We start from the raw sequence: 21,081 nt of genomic DNA, 5'->3' as shown, positions 1-21,081 counted from the left end.
GACAGATCCAGACATTTTGTTTTAGCATCAACAATAGCTGGGTCAATGATGGGCATCAGATGCCACAGGCCATCTTTCCTGTTTAATGTCTGGAATTCGTGGGGGACCCCTATTGGGACCGAACCTCTGTGTCATGTGCAGCTCCCAGAAGTTGGTTAGCTGTAACCTCAATATTAGGCAATGGTGTTTATCAGACTGGCCAAAGCACATGTGCCCTGACAATCTCCTTTCCAAATGGGGTCAACCGCCTGGCAGGTCCACACATCCACCATACATCAGCAACACCTCTATTTAATAGTGACATTAGTAATGCAGGCAGTAGTAGGGAGCCTCCCATAGTCTATACCTCTACCTGTACCAGTGATACAGCTGTAACATCCCCCATATGCCTTAACTCCCCACGGTGCCTTCTGGGGAGGGACTTCTGGGAACACAAGGCTCAGAGTTTTACTCAGGGTTGAATTTTGGCTTAAACTTTCCAATATGCACATCCAACCTTCCCCATTACTTAGGACAAATGGGTGAGCAGCCAGAATAGGTCTGGCATGTCCACATACGACACAGTCCTTTCTATTAAGTGTTTTATAGGCCAACCACATATTCTCCCTTCCCTCATAACCAGAATCAGTCCCCAATTGGTCACTATCTGAGATGTCTTTTACATTTATTACCTGTACCAGATTGTAGAGCTTAGGTGATGGCGTGGGACTTGGTCTTGAAGTGGTGGAGGAGGCCGGCTGAACCCTGGTCCGTTGGAACTGGTGGTGGTTCTGGCAGTACTGTGATGGTAACATCCCCATTGTATCCTAATCAGACAGCTCAGGACTACAAGCAGTCCTGTAAAGCCCCACCCTCTCCCAGAGAACACATCATCAGCCAGAGATCAAGCAACACTTTCACTTCTATGAACGTACACAGTGAGGAAAGGTCGGGGGCAGGGAATTCTTCATTAAGGAGTTGATCCCCGAACTCTATTAGCAACGGTTCTTCTCCTTAACTCTGTGATCATTCGGCAGTGTCAGTGTGTCTCACCCTCCAAGTGCGATATGCCCCCAGGTCGGATGAATCACCTTCTCCTTTAATTCACCTGCAATGCATAAAATCTTGGACATACAGGCTTGGTTAACAAACAGTTTCTCATTTGTTCTATCTGATTATATATTTAACTTCTATGCCTATTTTTAGCTAGAAATTTTTAATTTTAAATTAGTTTATTATCCAATAGGCCCCATCCTATCCTAGACCACAATGTACCCCTCCCCCGTTTGATACCTGGCTCTGGCCAGGTATCAACCTTACCTACTCTAAATAATGACTTAGTACATTATAATATAGGAACGTCCCTTTCATTCGCCGCATATCCAATTCTCCCTTGGGCGTACATTCATATCTATTCTTTTCCAATTCTCTGTCAAGTGACTTATCTACTTTAAAATGTATCTGTGCTGCTTATATATGTTAAACCCTTTCTCTCCTATCTTATTTCACAGCCTACCTTGCTCATTTCCTGGTCCACCCTCCCCACTCTACTCTCAAACATTCAAGGTCTCAATAGCGCGGGGTAGACCCATCTGTCTTCCTTTTTCTAATAATAGTCAATAACAACTATGTGTTCCTTTGCAATATTAACTAAGTGTCTCACTGTTTTGACTTTATCTGAAATCATGGATTTAAAAATAACAACATGTCTTATAGTGTCAATCTCTAAAGTCCTTACATAACCTTAATAAACCTATCTCTATCTTCTTATGGCCAAAACAAATGCTAACCATATAAATTCCTTTCTTTACTAATAAGCTCTCTATCACTTTTATTTCCATGCCCTATAGGCTTAAAATATCTCCTGTTCAAACCAATTCAATAACAGCCCATTCAAAACCGTCATAGCCAATGTTTAAAAACAGAATCCTGACTCCTCTGTGGTTAAAACTACAATTATGGTCAAGTTATAAACTCTATTATATCAATTTACCTCAAAGCTAGTATTCCCAAATGACCACAATTTCATTATTCTCACTACATCCCCCCGTGATTGATCAAGTCACAGGAAAATGCAACGAAAAGAGGTCAAAAAGGTTACACCTACATTCGTGTTCCATACCATATCTAGACTTACCAAAAGAACCCTTTATCTTAACAAAGTCCCTTGTCTAAATAAAACTCAGAAAGTAAAACACCTAATATTATCTTGTCTCTCGGAACACGGAAAACCCCTTAACCCAAAACGTTTACCACAAAAACAAAACCTAATAATTATGATAATACCCTTAAATCATTCGTTTTAAATTTCCCCGATGTTTCATGTACTAACCATACAACTATGATAAACGTACACTGTCCCTTTAAAAACTCTCATGCCAGATTGAATTCTCTGGTGTTACCTAAACAAAAACCAATCACTTTTAGCAACTTTTGAAAAGTAACTCAAAGCTATAATGCACACATTTTCCCTCTAAATTACACAACCAATTTTCTCTAGCATAATTTAATACGGCCACACCCGGTGGGGAAAGTACAAATTGTATCCCGTTCCTCCTATAATACTCAATGCTAAATTCAAAGTTGTGGTTAAATATATGGATTTGCCAATCATTATCAAATGTTAAATATACAGGTTTAGTACTTTTATCAAATAGATTAGTATAGTTCAAATAAAGATATGCGTTTACTAGCGCTCAACCTGTGTTCAGAACACAGCAACTAGCCAATATAATACCAAAAATGACTGTCTTATTCATGCCTCTAGGCAAAACATCTAATTACTCCAACTAAGTTTAGCAGCAAAACTATCGTATAAGTAAAATCAACTTCTCAACTTTCTCCATTCCAAAGTGTAAACTTACCATATACTTCGCTAAATTTATATCGCATGTCAGCCAATCCATAACAATAATATCATTAGTCTGTAAATTTAACCTAAATAAGTTATTAAATGTATTCTCTCTACTCCGAATTGGTTCTAAGTTTTTTTCTGTCACCAGCACTCAAACAGGCTCCCCGTTTGCTGGGAGACCGTTGAGTGCTACAATACTGCCATCTTCTGTCCATTCTCTGTACAGCTCTCCACCCCCATACTATTCTAAGAGTTATGAGTGTGTGAAGGAATATCACAAATAAGGGGCCAGATATCCCTAATCTCGCCCAGGGAGGGAGATATCCCGTTTCCCGGCGAGATTCCTTAGTTCGTGTGACTGGGAGTCTCCTCCACATTCTCACAAACTAAGGGATCTGAATTTGGTGTCGAATTTAGGGCACACAAGTCACCCCTGACCTCAGTCAAAATTCTGGAAGGAGTTGGTGCTGGAGTGCAATGTGTGAGGTGGTGCCAAGGTGCGCCTGATTTACCTTTGACCTGGACTGAGTGTGAAGTAACCTCCTTCACTTCGTACGGTCCAGTCCACCTGGGTTCCAGCCACTTTCTCTTGTGGACTTTCACCCTCACCCAGTCACCAACTTTTTACATTCAGTGGTGGCGTGCCTCCTGGCAGCTCCCCCTCTTGGACCTTGCGAACCTGGGTAGAGAGTGCTACAGAGAGTTCCGTCAGTTGTTTCACATAATTACATCAAGAGCGGGCATATGACCTCCCTCTCTTGGTGGACCAGGCATGACTCTTCCAGTCATTATCTCATGAGGAGAGAGATGGGTGCCTGCCCCTGGAGAGGCTCTCATGGCCATCAACGCCAGAGGCAGGGCTTCAACCCATATCAACTTCGAACCTGCACATACCTTAGCTATCTTAGCCTTAAGGGTTTGATTGGCGTGTTACACGAGACCCTCTCTGTCTTATAAATTAAGTACTATGTGTGTGTAATCTATCCACTATCTTTGTATACTTAGCCCGTCTCTGAGTATAAAACCCGAGATGAATTGCAGACTTATCTCTTGCACTTCACCCTCGCACACAAAGAATTATATTACCGTATATTCAATTAATTATTTTTCCGTTTTCCAACAATATTACAGCTATATCCTTTTGGAACAATATATTAGTATATTCAAGCGCTCCTATAATAATTATCAATTCAATTTTAAGAATTATTTTGCAATAGTTATTATCGTTTTTCAGTTTTTCGAGTTGTTATATATTTTCCCAGAAGGTGTCGGAATCGCCCTTCCGGAACAATATATTAACAAATCCAAGCGCTTCTGAACCAATTATCAATTCAATTTTAAGAATTATTTTGCAATAGTTATTATCGTTTTTCAGTTTTTCGATTTGTTATATATTTTCCCAGAAGGTATCAGAATCGCCCTTCCGGAACAATATATTAACAAACTCAAGCGCTTCTAAAATAATTATCAATTCAATTTTAGGAATTATGGAAATACCAACATCACAATAGAGGAAAAATACAAGTCAGTTTTCAGCTCGGCGGCTGTACCACGGGCCAAAAGAAGACTCAGCTGTCCTCCCAAAAGTTATCAACTAGTGAGTCTCGTGAAAAGGCCAATCTTACACAACATTCAAATTAACATTTCCACATTTGTATTTTATTACATAACATTAATACATTGATCTCAGGTTAAGTTCTTCACAGTGCATCTAGTTAAGTGCCAAGTCAACCATTGCCCGCTATCTGAACTTGTATTTTTTATTTTTATTTTGTTGATTCCCCCTAGGTAACTTCCAAGTGTTTTAACCAATCAAATGTTGTTAAGTCTGGGGAACCTTTTCTAGACTTGGATTCTCACGGAATTCTCACTCAACCCGACTATCTGAATCTTTTTATCAAGTCAGTTACAATTATAACACAATTTCTTGGATTCTCACGGCTTCTACCCGACTATGAGAATCTTTTTACAACACACATTTACTTAGATTCTCACGGCTTCTACCCGACTATGTGAATCTGAGTCTCACGGCTTCTACCCGACTATGTGACTCTCTATAAGTTATTTGGATTCTCACGGCTTCTACCCGACTATGTGAATCTCTTTTTAATTACTTTAGAGTCTCACGGCTTCTACCCGACTATGTGACTCTGAGTCTCACGGCTTCTACCCGACTATGTGACTCTGAGTCTCACGGCTTCTACCCGACTATGTGACTCTGAGTCTCAGATATCTTTACATGTTTACTTTTACATTTACAATAGACATTTATCATAAATTTAACAGTAACCCATACTCAACCTCAGTACTTCTGATCTTTAATTTGGATTTTCCTAATATACAATATGCAGATTTTTGATTTAACAGGTACTGCTTACCTTTGTTTTGACGGCCGTCTAGATCAGTTTCCTGAGGCGAGCTGGATTCCCGGCTGCTCCTTCGGACAGGTCACCCTTCCTTTCTGATCCGTCTCTCACTTGTCTCTTTTCTCTATCAACTTTTATGGACCGAATTCAGAGAAGAAAACCATCCTCTGCTACCAATTTGTTGATGTCACAAGTTTACTGGAGAACTGAGACGAAGTAGAGACTCTGGACAGGGTGGATATTCGTATAATAAAAAGCAGTTTTATTCAGAGGTAAAGATATCTGATACAAGCATGCATGGACTCGTTCATTCAGCTCGTAAGGAACCTGCAGACAGAGCCCAGATAACAGAAATACATAGTCATTTTATACAGCACAGAAAGTAGGTTGAGTCTGGTAGATCTGGTTTTCTGGTTGGTCCTGATCAGGTTGTTGTCTTCTCAGATTGGTCCTGATGAGCTGGGCGTCATCCTTCTGAGTCTTGCAGCAAAAGTTCTTTGTTACCAAATGTTCAGCTAAAACAGGAGATTAGGTGTGTGCGTAGATGTTCCTATTTTGACATATCTGTGTGTCTCTGTGAAATGTTCAGCTAAAACAGGAGATTTTGTGTGTGCGTAGATGTTCCTGTCTTTATCAGTGTTTATGAAAGGTCTGTGCCAGCCCTCTGTCCTTGGGTGTGTGTGGGTCCCAGTATCTGCTTATGAGTTTGTGAGAAACCCTGTATTGAAAGGAGTTAGTTATAACAACGTAATAGCAATATGCTTGTGTTATTTTAAATGGTATTTATTACAAATGTCACATTCAATAGTGAATTTAATTTAATTTACCGAGAACGGTGCTACAAACAGAAATCATCAGGTCAGCAGCAGTCCTGTGCTGGAGAACAGCTTGATGAGAGAGGTCCAAGGAGAATGCCAAGAATCCTGCAAGCTAACAGGCGTGCCACAAACAGGCAAATAACCCTGCAGTACAACAGTGGTGTGTAGAACGACATCTTGGAACGCACAACTCGTCGGTCTTCATCACAGATGGGTTTGTAGCAGACGACCAAACCGGGTTCCTATCAGCTTAAAACAAGAAGAAGCTGCTCCAGTGGGACACGATCACCAACACTGGACATTTGAGGAGTGGAAAAACATTGCCTGGTCCGACAAATCCTGGTTCATGTTGCGTCATGCTGATGGCAGAGTCAGGATTTGGCGTGAGTCCATGGCCCCATCCTGCCTGGTGTCAATCTAGGCAATCTAGGAATCTAGGCAGAGGTAAATTAATCCAAAAACAAAATATGTATTTTATTTATATATATATATATCAATCAATCAATTGAAACCCATCCTCTGTTCACAGAGCTCATGGAGTGGAAGTCTGAAAACTGAAACAAGGCTGCCACCTGCTGGTGAGATGAGTGTTGAACACTACTTTAACACAGGGAGAGATGAGAGAGGAGGGAGAGATGAGAGAGGAGGGAGAGATGAGAGAGGAGGGAGAGATGAGAGAGGAGGGAGAGATGAGAGAGGAGGGAGAGATGAGGGAGAGATGAGGGAGAGATGAGGGAGAGATGAGAGAGAGGGAGAGAGATGAGAGAGAGATGGAGGGAGAGAGATGAGAGAGAGATGAGAGAGGAGGGAGAGATGAGGGAGAGATGAGAGAGGAGGGAGAGAGATGAGAGAGAGATGAGAGAGATGAGAGGAGGGAGAGAGATGAGAGGAGGGAGAGCAGTGAGAGAGGGAGTGATGGAGTGAGAGGTATATTTTTAGACATGGTAGCTGTTATGCTGGACGGAATGATGTGGTAGTTGGTATGGTCAGTCTGTCTCTCTTGCCTCAGCGTCAGGTCAGTCTGTCTCTCTAACCTCAGCGTCAGGTCAGTCTGTCTCTCTTACCTCAGCGTCAGGTCAGTCTGTCTCTCTTACCTCAGCGTCAGGTCAGTCTGTCTCTCTTACCTCAGCGTCAGGTCAGTCTGTCTCTCTCACCTCAGCGTCAGGTCAGTCTGTCTCTCTCACCTCAGCGTCAGGTCAGTCTGTCTCTCTTGCCTCAGCGTCAGGTCAGTCTGTCTCTCTTACCTCAGCGTCAGGTCAGTCTGTCTCTCTTACCTCAGCGTCAGGTCAGTCTGTCTCTCTAACCTCAACGTCAGGTCAGTCTGTCTCTCTTACCTCAGCGTCAGGTCAGTCTGTCTCTCTTACCTCAGCGTCAGGTCAGTCTGTCTCTCTTACCTCAGCGTCAGGTCAGTCTGTCTCTCTTACCTCAGCGTCAGGTCAGTCTGTCTCTCTTACCTCAGCGTCAGGTCAGTCTGTCTCTCTTACCTCAGCGTCAGGTCAGTCTGTCTCTCTTGCCTCAGCGTCAGGTCAGTCTGTATCTCTTGCCTCAGCGTCAGGTCAGTCTGTCTGTCTTACCTCAGCGTCAGGTCAGTCTGTCTCTCTTGCCTCAGCGTCAGGTCAGTCTGTCTCTCTAACCTCAGCGTCAGGTCAGTCTGTCTCTCTTGCCTCAGCGTCAGGTCAGTCTGTCTCTCTGACCTCAGCTTCAGGTCAGTCTGTCTCTCTTACCTCAGCGTCATGTCAGTCTGTCTCTCTTGCCTCAGCGTCAGGTCAGTCTGTCTCTCTTACCTCAGCGTCAGGTCAGTCTGTCTCTCTTACCTCAGCGTCAGGTCAGTCTGTCTCTCTTGCCTCAGCGTCAGGTCAGTCTGTCTCTCTTACCTCAGCGTCAGGTCAGTCTGTCTCTCTTACCTCAGCGTCAGGTCAGTCTGTCTCTCTTACCTCAGCGTCATGTCAGTCTGTCTCTCTTGCCTCAGCGTCAGGTCAGTCTGTCTCTCTTACCTCAGCGTCAGGTCAGTCTGTCTCTCTAACCTCAGCGTCAGGTCAGTCTGTCTCTCTTGCCTCAGCGTCAGGTCAGTCTGTCTCTCTGACCTCAGCTTCAGGTCAGTCTGTCTCTCTTACCTCAGCGTCATGTCAGTCTGTCTCTCTTGCCTCAGCGTCAGGTCAGTCTGTCTCTCTTACCTCAGCGTCAGGTCAGTCTGTCTCTCTTACCTCAGCGTCAGGTCAGTCTGTCTCTCTTGCCTCAGCGTCAGGTCAGTCTGTCTCTCTTACCTCAGCGTCAGGTCAGTCTGTCTCTCTAACCTCAGCGTCAGGTCAGTCTGTCTCTCTTGCCTCAGCGTCAGGTCAGTCTGTCTGTCTTACCTCAGCGTCAGGTGTGTCTTTTTATTTTAACCTTTATTTAACTCGGCAAGTCAGTTAAGAACAAATTCTTATTTTCAATGACGGCCTAGGAACAGTGGGTTAACCACCTAGTCCAGGAGCAGAATGACACATTTTTACACTGTCAGTTGAGAGATTCAATCTTGCAACCTTTTGGTTTCTAGTCCAGCACTCCAACCACTAGGCTACCTGCCGCCCCTTCAGTTGCCTTCCACTGAATGCAGGGAAACATTTGGTAATTATTTTTACAGCAGCTCAACCAGTGACATTTTGATGAGAAATAATAGTATTTATTGTTTGTGGACTTGGACAAAAGGGGAACATTTCCTGGTTCAAGTGTGGCTGAAAGTGGGATGAAAATTCTGACAATCTGTTTTTAGTCTGCTGGTTTAGCATAACTGAATGCAAATATGCTAATTATCAATGATATGGATAATAGATCTAAAAAACAGATGATGGAGACTAATTGGAAATATATTTATCAATCAATCAATCAATTGAAACCTGTCCTGCTCTCAGCGGTCATAGAGTGGAGGTTTGATAACTGGAACAAGGCTGCCACCTGCTGGTGAGATGATTCTACAACACTGCTTGAAAATCCTTTTTACATTTTTTTATTTAACCTTTATTTAACTAGGCAAGTCAGTAAAGAACAAATTCTTATTTACAATGACGGCCTACCCCGGCCAAACCTGGACGATGCTGGGCCAATTGTGCGCCACCCTGTGGGACTCCCAATCACGGTCATGATCATCAATCAATCATGATGATTCTAGAACACTGTTTGAAAATCCTTCTTGACCAGCTCCAGGTATGTTTTGAGACATGGTAGCTTCTTGACCAGCTCCAGGTATGTTTAGAGACATGGTAGCTTCTTGACCAGCTCCAGGTATGTTTTGAGACATGGTAGCTTCTTGACCAGCTCCAGGTATGTTTTGAGACATGGTAGCTTCTTGACCAGCTCCAGGTATGTTTTGAGACATGGTAGCTTCTTGACCAGCTCCAGGTATGTTTAGAGACATGGTAGCTTCTTGACCAGCTCCAGGTATGTTTTGAGACATGGTAGCTTCTTGATCAGCTCCAGGTATGTTTAGAGACATGGTAGCTTCTTGACCAGCTCCAGGTATGTTTAGAGACATGGTAGCTTCTTGACCATCTCCAGGTATGTTTAGAGACATGGCAGCTTCTTGACCAGCTCCAGGTATGTTTAGAGACATGGTAGCTTCTTGACCAGCTCCAGGTATGTTTAGAGACATGGTAGCTTCTTGACCAGCTCCAGGTATGTTTAGAGACATGGTAGCTTCTTGATCAGCTCCAGGTATGTTTTGAGACATGGTAGCTTCTTGACCAGCTCCAGGTATGTTTAGAGACAAGGTAGCTTCTTGACCAGCTCCAGGTATGTTTTGAGACATGGTAGCTTCTTGACCAGTTCCAGGTATGTTTTGAGACATGGTAGCTTCTTGACCAGCTCCAGGTATGTTTAGAGACATGGTAGCTTCTTGACCAGCTCCAGGTATGTTTAGAGACATGGTAGCTTCTTGACCAGCTCCAGGTATGTTTTGAGACATGGTAGCTTCTTGACCAGCTCCAGGTATGTTTTGAGACATGGTAGCTTCTTGACCAGCTCCAGGTATGTTTAGAGACATGGTAGCTTCTTGACCAGCTCCAGGTATGTTTAGAGACATGGTAGCTTCTTGACCAGCTCCAGGTATGTTTTGAGGCATGGTATCTTCCTGACCAGCTCCAGGTATGTTTTGAGACATGGTAGCTTCTTGACCAGCTCCAGGTATGTTTAGAGACATGGTAGCTTCTTGACCAGCTCCAGGTATGTTTAGAGACATGGTAGCTTCTTGACCAGCTCCAGGTATGTTTTGAGACATGGTAGCTTCTTGACCAGCTCCAGGTGTGTATTGAGACATGGTAGCTTCTTGACCAGCTCCAGGTATGTTTTGAGACATGGTAGCTTCTTGACCAGCTCCAGGTATGTTTTGAGACATGGTAGCTTCTTGACCAGCTCCAGGTATGTTTAGAGACATGGTAGCTTCTTGACCAGCTCCAGGTATGTTTAGAGACATGGTAGCTTCTTGACCAGCTCCAGGTATGTTTTGAGACATGGTAGCTTCTTGACCAGCTCCAGGTATGTTTAGAGACATGGTAGCTTCTTGACCAGCTCCAGGTATGTTTAGAGACATGGTAGCTTCTTGACCAGCTCCAGGTATGTTTTGAGACATGGTAGCTTCTTGACCAGCTCCAGGTATGTTTAGAGACATGGTAGCTTCTTGACCAGCTCCAGGTATGTTTAGACATGGTAGCTTCTTGACCAGCTCCAGGTATGTTTAGAGACATGGTAGCTTCTTGACCAGCTCCAGGTATGTTTAGAGACATGGTAGCTTCTTGACCAGCTCCAGGTATGTTTAGACATGGTAGCTTCTTGACCAGCTCCAGGTATGTTTAGAGACATGGTAGCTTCTTGACCAGCTCCAGGTATGTTTAGAGACATGGTAGCTTCTTGACCAGCTCCAGGTATGTTTAGACATGGTAGCTTCTTGACCAGCTCCAGGTATGTTTTGAGACATGGTAGCTTCTTGACCAGCTCCAGGTATGTTTAGAGACATGGTAGCTTCTTGACCAGCTCCAGGTATGTTTAGAGACATGGTAGCTTCTTGACCAGCTCCAGGTATGTTTTGAGACATGGTAGCTAGCTGGTATGCTGGACTGGTTGGACACATAGTTAAGGCAAAGTTTGAATGAATAACTGACAACTAAAATAGTACTTTCAATCATTTTTATTTTTAGCTCAAATAATGTGGTTTAATGTTGAATTGGAACATTTTGGAGTCACTTGGTTACATTTAAACAGCATGAGAACAAAACACCAGACTCTCACAGGCTTCATTCATTATAGATGTTTATTCCTTCAGATGGGAAGAAGATGGATACATACAGTGATATAATTACATTCAGAACATATAATAGTATCTCTATGGTAACAGTTATAGAATTACATTCAGAACATATAATAGTATCTCATTCAGAACATGTAATAGTATCTCATTCAGAACATATAATAGTATCTCTATGGTAACAGTGATATAATTACATTCAGAACATATAATAGTATCTCTATGGTAACAGTGATAGAATTACATTCAGAACATATAATAGTATCTCTATGGTAACAGTTATAGAATTACATTCAGAACATATAATAGTATCTCTATGGTAACAGTGATATAATTACATTCAGAACATATAATAGTATCTCTATGGTAACAGTGATAGAATTACATTCAGAACATATAATAGTATCTCTATGGTAACAGTGATAGAATGACATTCAGAACATATAATAGTATCTCCATGGTAACAGTCATAAGGAAGTCACAACCTGACAAACTGTAGACCAGGGTTGGGGTTAATTCTATTTCAATTCCAAATGTTCCTCATTGAAAAGCATTGCAGAGAAATGGATTTCCAGTGTACTTCTAGAACTGACTGGAATTGAAATGGAATTGATCTCAACCCTGCTGGAAGCCTAATTATTAACATTAACAAGAGTAATGGCAGCACATCATCAAGGAATTAAACTGTATTTTATTTATTAAAACAGAATTCTGTTCCCTTACATACTTTTTATATTTGATATAAACAGAGAAGAGATGGACAGAGGGAAGAGAAGAGTAGATACTATAGATATATATAGACATAGAAGAGATGGACAGAGGGAAGAGAAGAGACTATAGATATATATAGACATAGAAGAGATGGGTAGAGAGGGGAGAGAAGAGTATATAATATAGATATATATAGACATAGAAGAGATGGGTAGAGAGGGGAGAGAAGAGTATAGACTATAGATATATATAGACATAGAAGAGATGGGTAGAGAGGGGAGAGAAGAGTATAGAATATAGATATATATAGACATAGAAGAGAAAAATATTACAATTGAAAGTGTACATATGTTGACATGTAACCCTCATTACCATTATAACCCTCGTTACCATTACAACCCTCGTTACCATTACAACCCTCATTACCATTACAACCCTCATTACCATTACAACCCTCATTACCATTACAACCCTCATTACCATTACAACCCTCATTACCATTATAACCCTCATTACCATTATAACCCTCATTACCATTATAACCCTCATTACCATTACAACCCTCATTACCATTATAACCCTCATTACCATTACAACCCTCATTACCATTATAACCCTCATTACCATTATAACCCTCATTACCATTATAACCCTGATAATCATTAGTCTAACAGTAATGATAGTTTGTTGATATGGTGTGAGCATCTGTACCCAGATCATCCAAAGATCCTTCCAGAACTATTTCTCATGGAATTGTAAAGATTCCTCACTACGGAAGGAATTCTTCCAACTGGGTTAGGAGGAAGTGGTAGGTTTAGGACCTCTTGGACAATCTTCTGGGAACACCTTGACAGGACCATCTTTACCTTTGTAATATCTGTTCAACATGATTTCGAGTGCTCCCAAGGTTTGTTGATCCAATGCCCCTGTCCCCTTCTTGTTCTCCCCCCAGTATGCTCCGGCCATCCACTTCTTGTTCTTCTTGTACTTCTTGTTTTCACAGCAGTAGGCTGTCCACATGAGATACGGGATGTTCACTCGGTTGTTCAGTTTGGTTTTGTTGTTGTTGGGAACTGCTCCAGTCACCACATAGGCTTTTATCTGGTCGTTAGCATCCTTACAGTTAAGCTTCAGAGTTCCTCTGACATTTCTCTCCATTGTCTTCCAGCTGCCATCGTTGAAGGACACCACCTGGGGAACGATGTTGGTCAGGGTAAAGGTGGACTTCTGAGTATCAAGGTCATGAGCATGTGAACTTGGGAAGAGGTGACCTCTGTTCACCCCTCTATATTTTGAGTTTTTATAGTCCTTTTGCTCAGCCTGGTGTTTGTAACTGCCTCCCTCTTGTATCTGCATTTCAGTGCGGTTTACCCCTTCGAGCTGCAGGAAACAATCATTCATTCACAAGTTTTCTGTACAATAAACCCCCTTTTCTGTACAATAAAGCCTCTCTTTTTTGGGGGGGTTTCACAATCAAGACAATCAAGTCTCTATACCCTCCATAGTGGTAGTTCTATATTCTGTAACATAACTGTCTGTGATATATACCAGTAAACAAATACACATGTTATGTTATATGACAAAACATTAGTCCTACCCCAGGCTCGATCATCCAGCGATCTATTGGTCGACCCGTTGTATTACCAGTGAAGGTGTAGGCTGAGAACACAGGGATCCTGTTGAATGTGTCGTAGAGAGTTGCAAACCTGTAGAAGTTTTTGTACTTCTGGCAGATCGGCTTGTAGCGGTCCTGGTTCTTGAATATCCCACCAACCAAAATACCTGGGAGATTTGGAGTTGTCCCCTTCAGGAAGAAACTCTTGCACTGTGGAACATCACTGAACTTCTTCACTACATGAGAGAGAGCAGGAGGAAGGAGAGAGAGAAGGAGGAGAGTAGAGAGATGATTCAATATCCCCATCATCACCTGAAGACTGTACACCAGAGACAAAGATGAAGTTACAGAGACCAGTTGGTAGACTGGAGACTGTTGATCTGAGTCAGGACAGACTGCTTTAAATAGTTATTTCAGAGACCAGTTGGTAGACTGGAGACTGTTGAGCTGAGTCAGGACAGACTGATTTAAATAGTTATAACAGAGACCAGTTGGTAGACTGGAGACTGTTGATCTGAGTCAGGACAGACTGCTTTAAATAGGTTTTCAGAGACTCCTCCTTCATGTGTCAAGACAGAAAGAGTTGATTTGCATAAACTCCTCTGTATGTTTCCATGGAAACTGCTGTAACAAATAACATGTGACTCACCTGTAGTTTCTAACATGTATGGACCCAGAACTTAATCACACAAGATTATAGTTCTGGGTGAATGAGATTAGACTGCTCAAATAGTGACTGAATCCACACTTTGGTTCTGGTAGAACAACGTTTTAGGATAAAAACATGACTTTACTCAGCATAGAGTCTGTCAGAAGATACACATCACACTATTACAACAGTGGGACTGTTCTGGAATTACGGTTGCTGAGTTCACATTCATTAATATCCCACAAGGCTTAGCGACTCAGCAACTCAAAAACTCAAAGAAGTAAACTTGCATTTCCCTTGACCAGCAAATCAATATATTTAGTATGATGTCTCAAAGGCCTCACATACATTACAGATATGATTACAACTGAATGAAACGGAGGAAGATGTGTCCAACTGAATGAAACGGAGGATGTTTCATTAATTAATTAATAAAGTAATGGATGTTTCATTTACTGGTGTTGTTGGAGGACCTTGTGTACAACTTGGTGTATTCTGTGGTCTGAACACTGCTGAGTTTATTTCCAGTAACTGAAGTAGTTCACAGTAAGAGTTGACACAAGGCTGTGTATGTAGAGTTAGAAAATGTGGTTCCTAACAACACTGTGGTCAGAGCAGCACTGGACTGGTTAACACCTCAGACTCAGCAGCTGTAGATTCTTCAGTTGAGGCCTTTTCTCAGTAAGAGTAGAGGAGACTGGGGAACAGACTAACACTTTTAGGCTTTAGTTTATTAGGAAAATATTATTTAAGTTAGATTTATCATACTTTTATACAAACAACATATCTCAGCTACCATTACACACTAAGTATGTTCCTAGGACATACCAGTCATTTACAATTCAACCAAGTGGTGGGAATTAAATGTTACAATTGACCCAGTAGGTGAATGTTCCACAGGTCAATAATTTAACAAAAAGAGAGGAGGCAAGTATATTTACTCAAGTGTCTCAAAAACCTTTTTTTATTGAAGAAAAAACTTCAATAAAACTAAAAGTAATCAATGGATTTAAACAAAACCTCTTGGTCATGTAGCGACTAGAGCTGGGCGATATGGCCAAAAGATCATATTATATTTTTCACATTTTTGACGGTATTTAATGTTTTTGATTAATAAAAGTTGTCCAAGAGAGCGGAGAGGGATGGCTCAAGTAGCAGAGTAAACTATAAAAATGGACGTTACACACAGCGTATCACATTTAACAAACCAAACATTCAAATACCGTTCTAGAAAGTAAAGTAAAAACTCAAACCGGTCCTTGTATCAACACTGGTATATAGTAAAATACAGTATACCGCCCAGCCCTAGTAGAGACACTAACCAACCATTATCACATTGAATAAGAGCTTTCTACCTGGTTTCTAATTGGACTTATTTATCTGTTACAACTGACCCTGTGTTACTTTGTTCCCCAGTCTACCCTACCTTCATGTATAATATTTAAAGTGACTGCTTCACTTAAGTAAAACATGTTTAACTTCTTCACCTACATACAAATGTTAAACAGCTGAAGCAGGTCACACAGTTTTACTTCCTGTAAAGGTGTGGACGTTTATTTGCTAAGTGTTCACATCAAATGTTGCCTTAAATGTTGGTCTTGTATGAAATACTATTGTTGGGGGTTACCCTGGGGGTCGGAGGTGGGGCTACACCAATGCCATGATTAATAAAATGCTAATTAATTACTTAAAAATCATACAATGTGATTTTCTGGATTTTTGTTTTAGATTCAACTCTCACAGTTGAAGTGTACCTATGATAAAAAATTACAGACCTCTACATGCTTTGTAAGTAGGAAAACCTGCAAAATCGGCAGTGTATCAAATACTTGTTCTCCCCACTGTATGTGATAACCTTTGTGTGCTTGCAATGTGCAACGATGTAAAAGTACTGGGTGATGGAGATGTACTACGTTAGTTCTCAGGCTGAGAACTGTCTGCTCCTGCTGATAGTCACTCAGCCGCAAGGCCAAGATGTTCTGAAAGTAGCAAAGAGCCTGAGACCACACAGGTGTGGTTGATGGCTCATAGCAGAGTGACAAACCACAGTCTTGACATGCTTTTCTAATCTTAGATACCTTGTATCTAATCCAATGCCACAATGTTAAGGTATGATTGACGTATGCATTTGACATAGGTTGTCCACACCACCTGGTATAAAGTTGTTGTCCACACCACCTGGTATAAAGAGTGTTGTCCACACCACCTGGTATAAAGTTGTTGTCCACACCACCTGGTATAAAGTTGTTGTCCACACCACCTGGTATAAAGAGTGTTGTCCACACCACCTGGTATAAAGTTGTTGTCCACACCACCTGGTATAAAGAGTGTTGTCCACACCACCTGGTATAAAGTTGTTGTCCACACCACCTGGTATAAAGTTGTTGTCCACACCACCTGGTATAAAGTTGTTGTCCACACCACCTGGTATAAAGTTGTTGTCCACACCACCTGGTATAAAGCTGTTGTCCACACCACCTGGTATAAAGTTGTTGTCCACACCACCTGGTATAAAGAGTGTTGTCCACACCACCTGGTATAAAGTTGTTGTCCACACCACCTGGTATAAAGTTGTTGTCCACACCACCTGGTATAAAGTTGTTGTCCACACCACCTGGTATAAAGTTGTTGTCCACACCACCTGGTATAAAGAGTGTTGTCTCCTGTTTTACCACACAGATCTTTACTATAGACTACTGAGGTATTCTGGATGTGAGTCTCTGTCTGCAATGACATTTTATTACTAAAGAGTTTTATACCAAGGTTCCTGTGTCATCTATCTGGAAGACTGATTGTTGAAGGAAACTCACATCACCCCAGACAAAGGACACTATGAATCAATTTCTTATTTCATGAAACTACAGGAATCCTTTGTTTCAGGGAAACATTATATTTGTTCAACATGCGTGTGGGGAGGAGTTCCCCTTTCTGTCCAATGAGGTCATTTCTGGACAATATTTCAGCCAGTAAAATGATGGTTCTACTTTAGAATGTGGAACACACAGCCAATAGGGAGGTTTGATTGTTACACATGATAAATAGTCACACCTGTTCCACATAGAGAGGAGTTTATCCAACCCTCCTTGTCCAGTCTTGACCACTAATTATACCAGACAGGACTCATCTACATACAGAGAGGAGTTTATCGAACCCTCCTTGTCCAGTCTTGACCACTAATTATACCAGACAGGACTCATCTTCATACAGAGGAGTTTATCCAACCCTCCTTGTCCAGTCTTGACCACTAATTATACCAGACAGGACTCATCTTCATACAGAGGAGTTTATCCAACCCTCCTTGTCCAGTCTTGACCACTAATTATACCAGACAGGACTCATCTTCATACAGAGGAGTTTATCCAACCCTCCTTGTCCAGTCTTGACCACTAATTATACCAGACAGGACTAACTCTAGGCCAGTTCCTCTGTTTACTTCAGACATATCTTATTCCACATATCATCACAGAAAAGTTAATCAGTTAGATAATGTTTACCCAGTGGCATCCTGAGGCATTGATAGATCATGAGAGAAGAAAATATTAAATGACCATTTCTAAGCTGCTCATTTATTATGGAAAAACTCACCCCAGCACATTCTGAGGCAGAACTTGGAGACAGGAAGGACATCACCCTCTTCTGGTCTTCTCCCTACCAGGGAAAGGACAGTGATGAACTGTGAGCTCTGTAGGAGGCTCCTGGTAAACAGCATCCGGTCAATCCACTGCTGCTTCTTGTTGAGAGATGCCCGCCGGCTCTCTGGAATCACCAGCTGCATTTAAGGGAGAGAGAGAGAGAGGCAGGAAGGACATCACCCTCTTCTGGTCTTCACCCCACTGGGGCAAGTTCAGAAGCCTGGGGTGGATACAAGTGGGTCTGGAGTAGATCACCAGGGACAGGGGCCAAATGTGAGGCAGGAGGGAGCGCTGGAGGTACCTGTATGTCCAAGGGTTCATACCTAATACATACAGAGAATACATAAGTGACAGATACAGTACTAAGCATTCTCAGCACCATGAGAGCAGATCTACAGCATGAAAGGTAAGTGACAGATACTAGATTTAGTTGTGTAACTAAAGGACAAAGAATGCATAGGCCTTTATGACAGATACAGGAAGGGAGTGTCATAATGGAAGGGGTTTCATCTGTAAAAAGTCCACACTGCATTTATGGAAAGCTGTGTATCATTCAATACATGGACAAATAGTAAGATTAACACAATGCATATCTTCCATTATTGTAAAGTATTCATGCTTGCAGAATGCCAAGGGAATTGAATAGCCTACCTAACATTGCAATACATTGCAGAACCATATTCATGTGTAGATTGAAATGCAAGGCAAATATCCCGATTATCACACCATTAAACTAGATAACATAATACATGTATAAGCTAATCCATGACTGATACATGTTGAATAAAACTGTTATACACTGGAACCGAAAATAAACTACTGTACAGTAGCATGTTAAAGTTACTGAACTGTAGCCTGCATCACGTAAACACTATTTCACAACTTCACAGACGTCTTACAACATACAACAAAGCACGAAAATAAGCGATAGTATGCATTAAAATAGCTACGATTGTAAAAATAGTATTGAAAATGCAGACAAGTGTCCGCTGATTGTACCGGTAGTTACCGATACCAAACCAATGCTACGGGTATCATAGGTAGATGACTGCAGAGATAGAACTGTATAATGTTTTCAATTCACTTTTCCGTTCGTCTTACAACTTCACAGATGTAGCAATAAGATTACAATCAATTTCATCCAACCTTATTAAAGATACCTCCTCTGTAACTCTCCTTGTGATTTAAACAATGATCCGATGAAGGGAAAGTGTCTTCTTCTTCGATGGAGTTTAACGGCGGTTGACATCCAATGTTAAGGTGCATTACCGCCACCAGCTGGACGAGGTATTAAATAAGAAACGTAAACAAAATATTCCGGATAAGAGGTAAAACGATATCATACAAAATAAAACACGTCAACTAAAAAAAACATCATACGTCTTCAATCCCAGTCCAGTCCAAAATACATCCCTACACCGGCTCAGGGGCCTGTGATGGGGCTACATTCACCGACAGGATTTCTTGCACCGAGGAAATCAGGAAGACCCCCAAAAACGTTCAGCTGCATTCACAATGATTCCAATGTTCTCAGACTTCTTCTCTGCTTGTGTTGTACAGTTTATGACCATTGTATTATTTATGCCATTTCCCACCTGGACAAAATGAACACCTGTGTGATAATGCTGTTTGTTGACTACAGCTCGGCGTTCAACTCCATAGGGCCCTCAAAGATCATCAATAAGCTTAGGACCCTGGGACTAAACACCTCCCACCGCAACTGGATCCTGGACTTCCTGACGGGCTGCCCCCAGGTGGTAAGGGTAGGTAACAACACATCCGCCACGCTGATCCTCAACACGGGGCGCCTCAGGGGTGTGTGCTCAGTCACCTCCTGTTCACTCATGACTGCACGGCCAGCCAGCCCATCATTACGTTTGCTGATGACACAACAGTGGTAGGCCTGATCACCGACAACGATGAGACAGCCTATAGGGAGGAGGTCAGAGACCTGACCGTGTGGTGCCAGGATAACAACCTCTCCCCCAACATGATCAAGACAAAGGAGATGATTGTGGACTATAGGAAAAGGAGGACCGAGCACGCCCCCATTCTCATCGACAGGGCTGTAGTGGAGCAGGTTGAGAGCTTCAAGTTCCTTGATGTTCACATCACCAACAAACTATCATGGTCCAAACACACCAAGACAGTCGTGAAGAGGGCAAGACAAAGCCTATTCCCCTCAGGAGACTGAACATATTTGGCGTGGGTCCCCAGGTCCTCAAAATGTTCTACAGCTGCACCATCGAGAGCATCCTGACGGGTTGCATCACTGCCTGGTATGACAACTGCTTGGCCTCCGACCTCAAGGCACAACAGAGGGATGTGTGTACGGTCCAGGTTTCCTGCCATCCAGGACCTCTATGCCAGACAGTGTCAGAGGAAGGCCCTACAAATTGTCAAAGACTCCAGCCACCCCAGTCATAGACTGTTCGTTCTGCTACCACATGGCAAGCGGTACCGGAGCACCAAGTTTAGGTCCAAGAGGCTTCTAAACAGCTTCTACCCCCAAGCCATAAGACTCCTGAACATCTAATCAAATAGCTACCCAGACTATTTGCATTGTCCCCCTTCTATGCTGCTCTTGTTATTTACTGCTGCTCTTTAATTATTTTAATTAAATAAAGGTAAATACATTTAATTTGTGCCTTTGATTTGAAAGCCTTCACATGCCCCACAGGGCTCAAACTGTTTGAATCAATGTTGTTTTCTGCGCATTAACTTAGCTAGCCAACGTTGCCATGACATCGCCTAGAAGTGTGATCGGGGATTTCTATTGGACAGTTTCTATACATCTTTATACTGGTTGCGAGATGTCGCCACTAGATGGCGCTGCTGTTCTGTGTATCTGAGTGTGATACTATATAGTACTAGTGAGCCAAGTTAGGCATGACTTACTATGCGCTGAATGGAGCTGTATGCGTACTACAGAGTTATGCTGAAGTAAAGACTAACTAATCAACATTACCTTGCTCTTGTATAGAATAAACACCGTACAAAACACTACTAAACCATCTTTGGAATAACTGACAACTAAAAGAGGGCTTTCAATAATCACAATTTTTTGCTCAATTAATTTGCACCAATGTTGAATTGTCTCATATGGGAATCACTTGGCTACATTTACAAGCCATACGTACAAAACACCAGACTTTCAAATGCTTCATTACAGATATTTTATT

The 21,081-nt window shown here is 42.0% G+C and overlaps 1 protein-coding gene across 3 annotated transcripts in view; it reads right to left on the bottom strand.

Moving 5' to 3' along the window:
- Window positions 1–11,280: 11,280 nt before the first annotated feature.
- Window positions 11,281–21,081, bottom strand: part of LOC139561513 (endonuclease domain-containing 1 protein-like) — a 177,282-nt gene continuing 167,481 nt past the window's right edge. For 2 of the 3 annotated variants that reach the window (XM_071378690.1, XM_071378693.1), the window contains 3 exons: window positions 17,853–17,915; window positions 13,601–13,854; window positions 11,281–13,383 (listed from right to left, as the gene is read on the bottom strand). In XM_071378690.1, the coding sequence (XP_071234791.1) occupies window positions 12,799–13,383; window positions 13,601–13,854; window positions 17,853–17,915 (902 nt within the window). In that variant the 3' untranslated portion in view covers window positions 11,281–12,798. Of the gene's footprint in view, window positions 13,384–13,600; window positions 13,855–17,852; window positions 18,223–19,045; window positions 19,149–21,081 lie in introns of those variants that run through there. The other variant, XM_071378691.1, reaches the window with a different exon arrangement.

This window comes from Salvelinus alpinus, chromosome 31, assembly GCF_045679555.1.
Source record: "Salvelinus alpinus chromosome 31, SLU_Salpinus.1, whole genome shotgun sequence".
Lineage (NCBI taxonomy): Eukaryota > Metazoa > Chordata > Actinopteri > Salmoniformes > Salmonidae > Salvelinus > Salvelinus alpinus.
The sequence above is the reverse complement of the archived record's forward strand: the minus strand, read 5'-3'. Positions and strand labels throughout refer to the sequence as shown.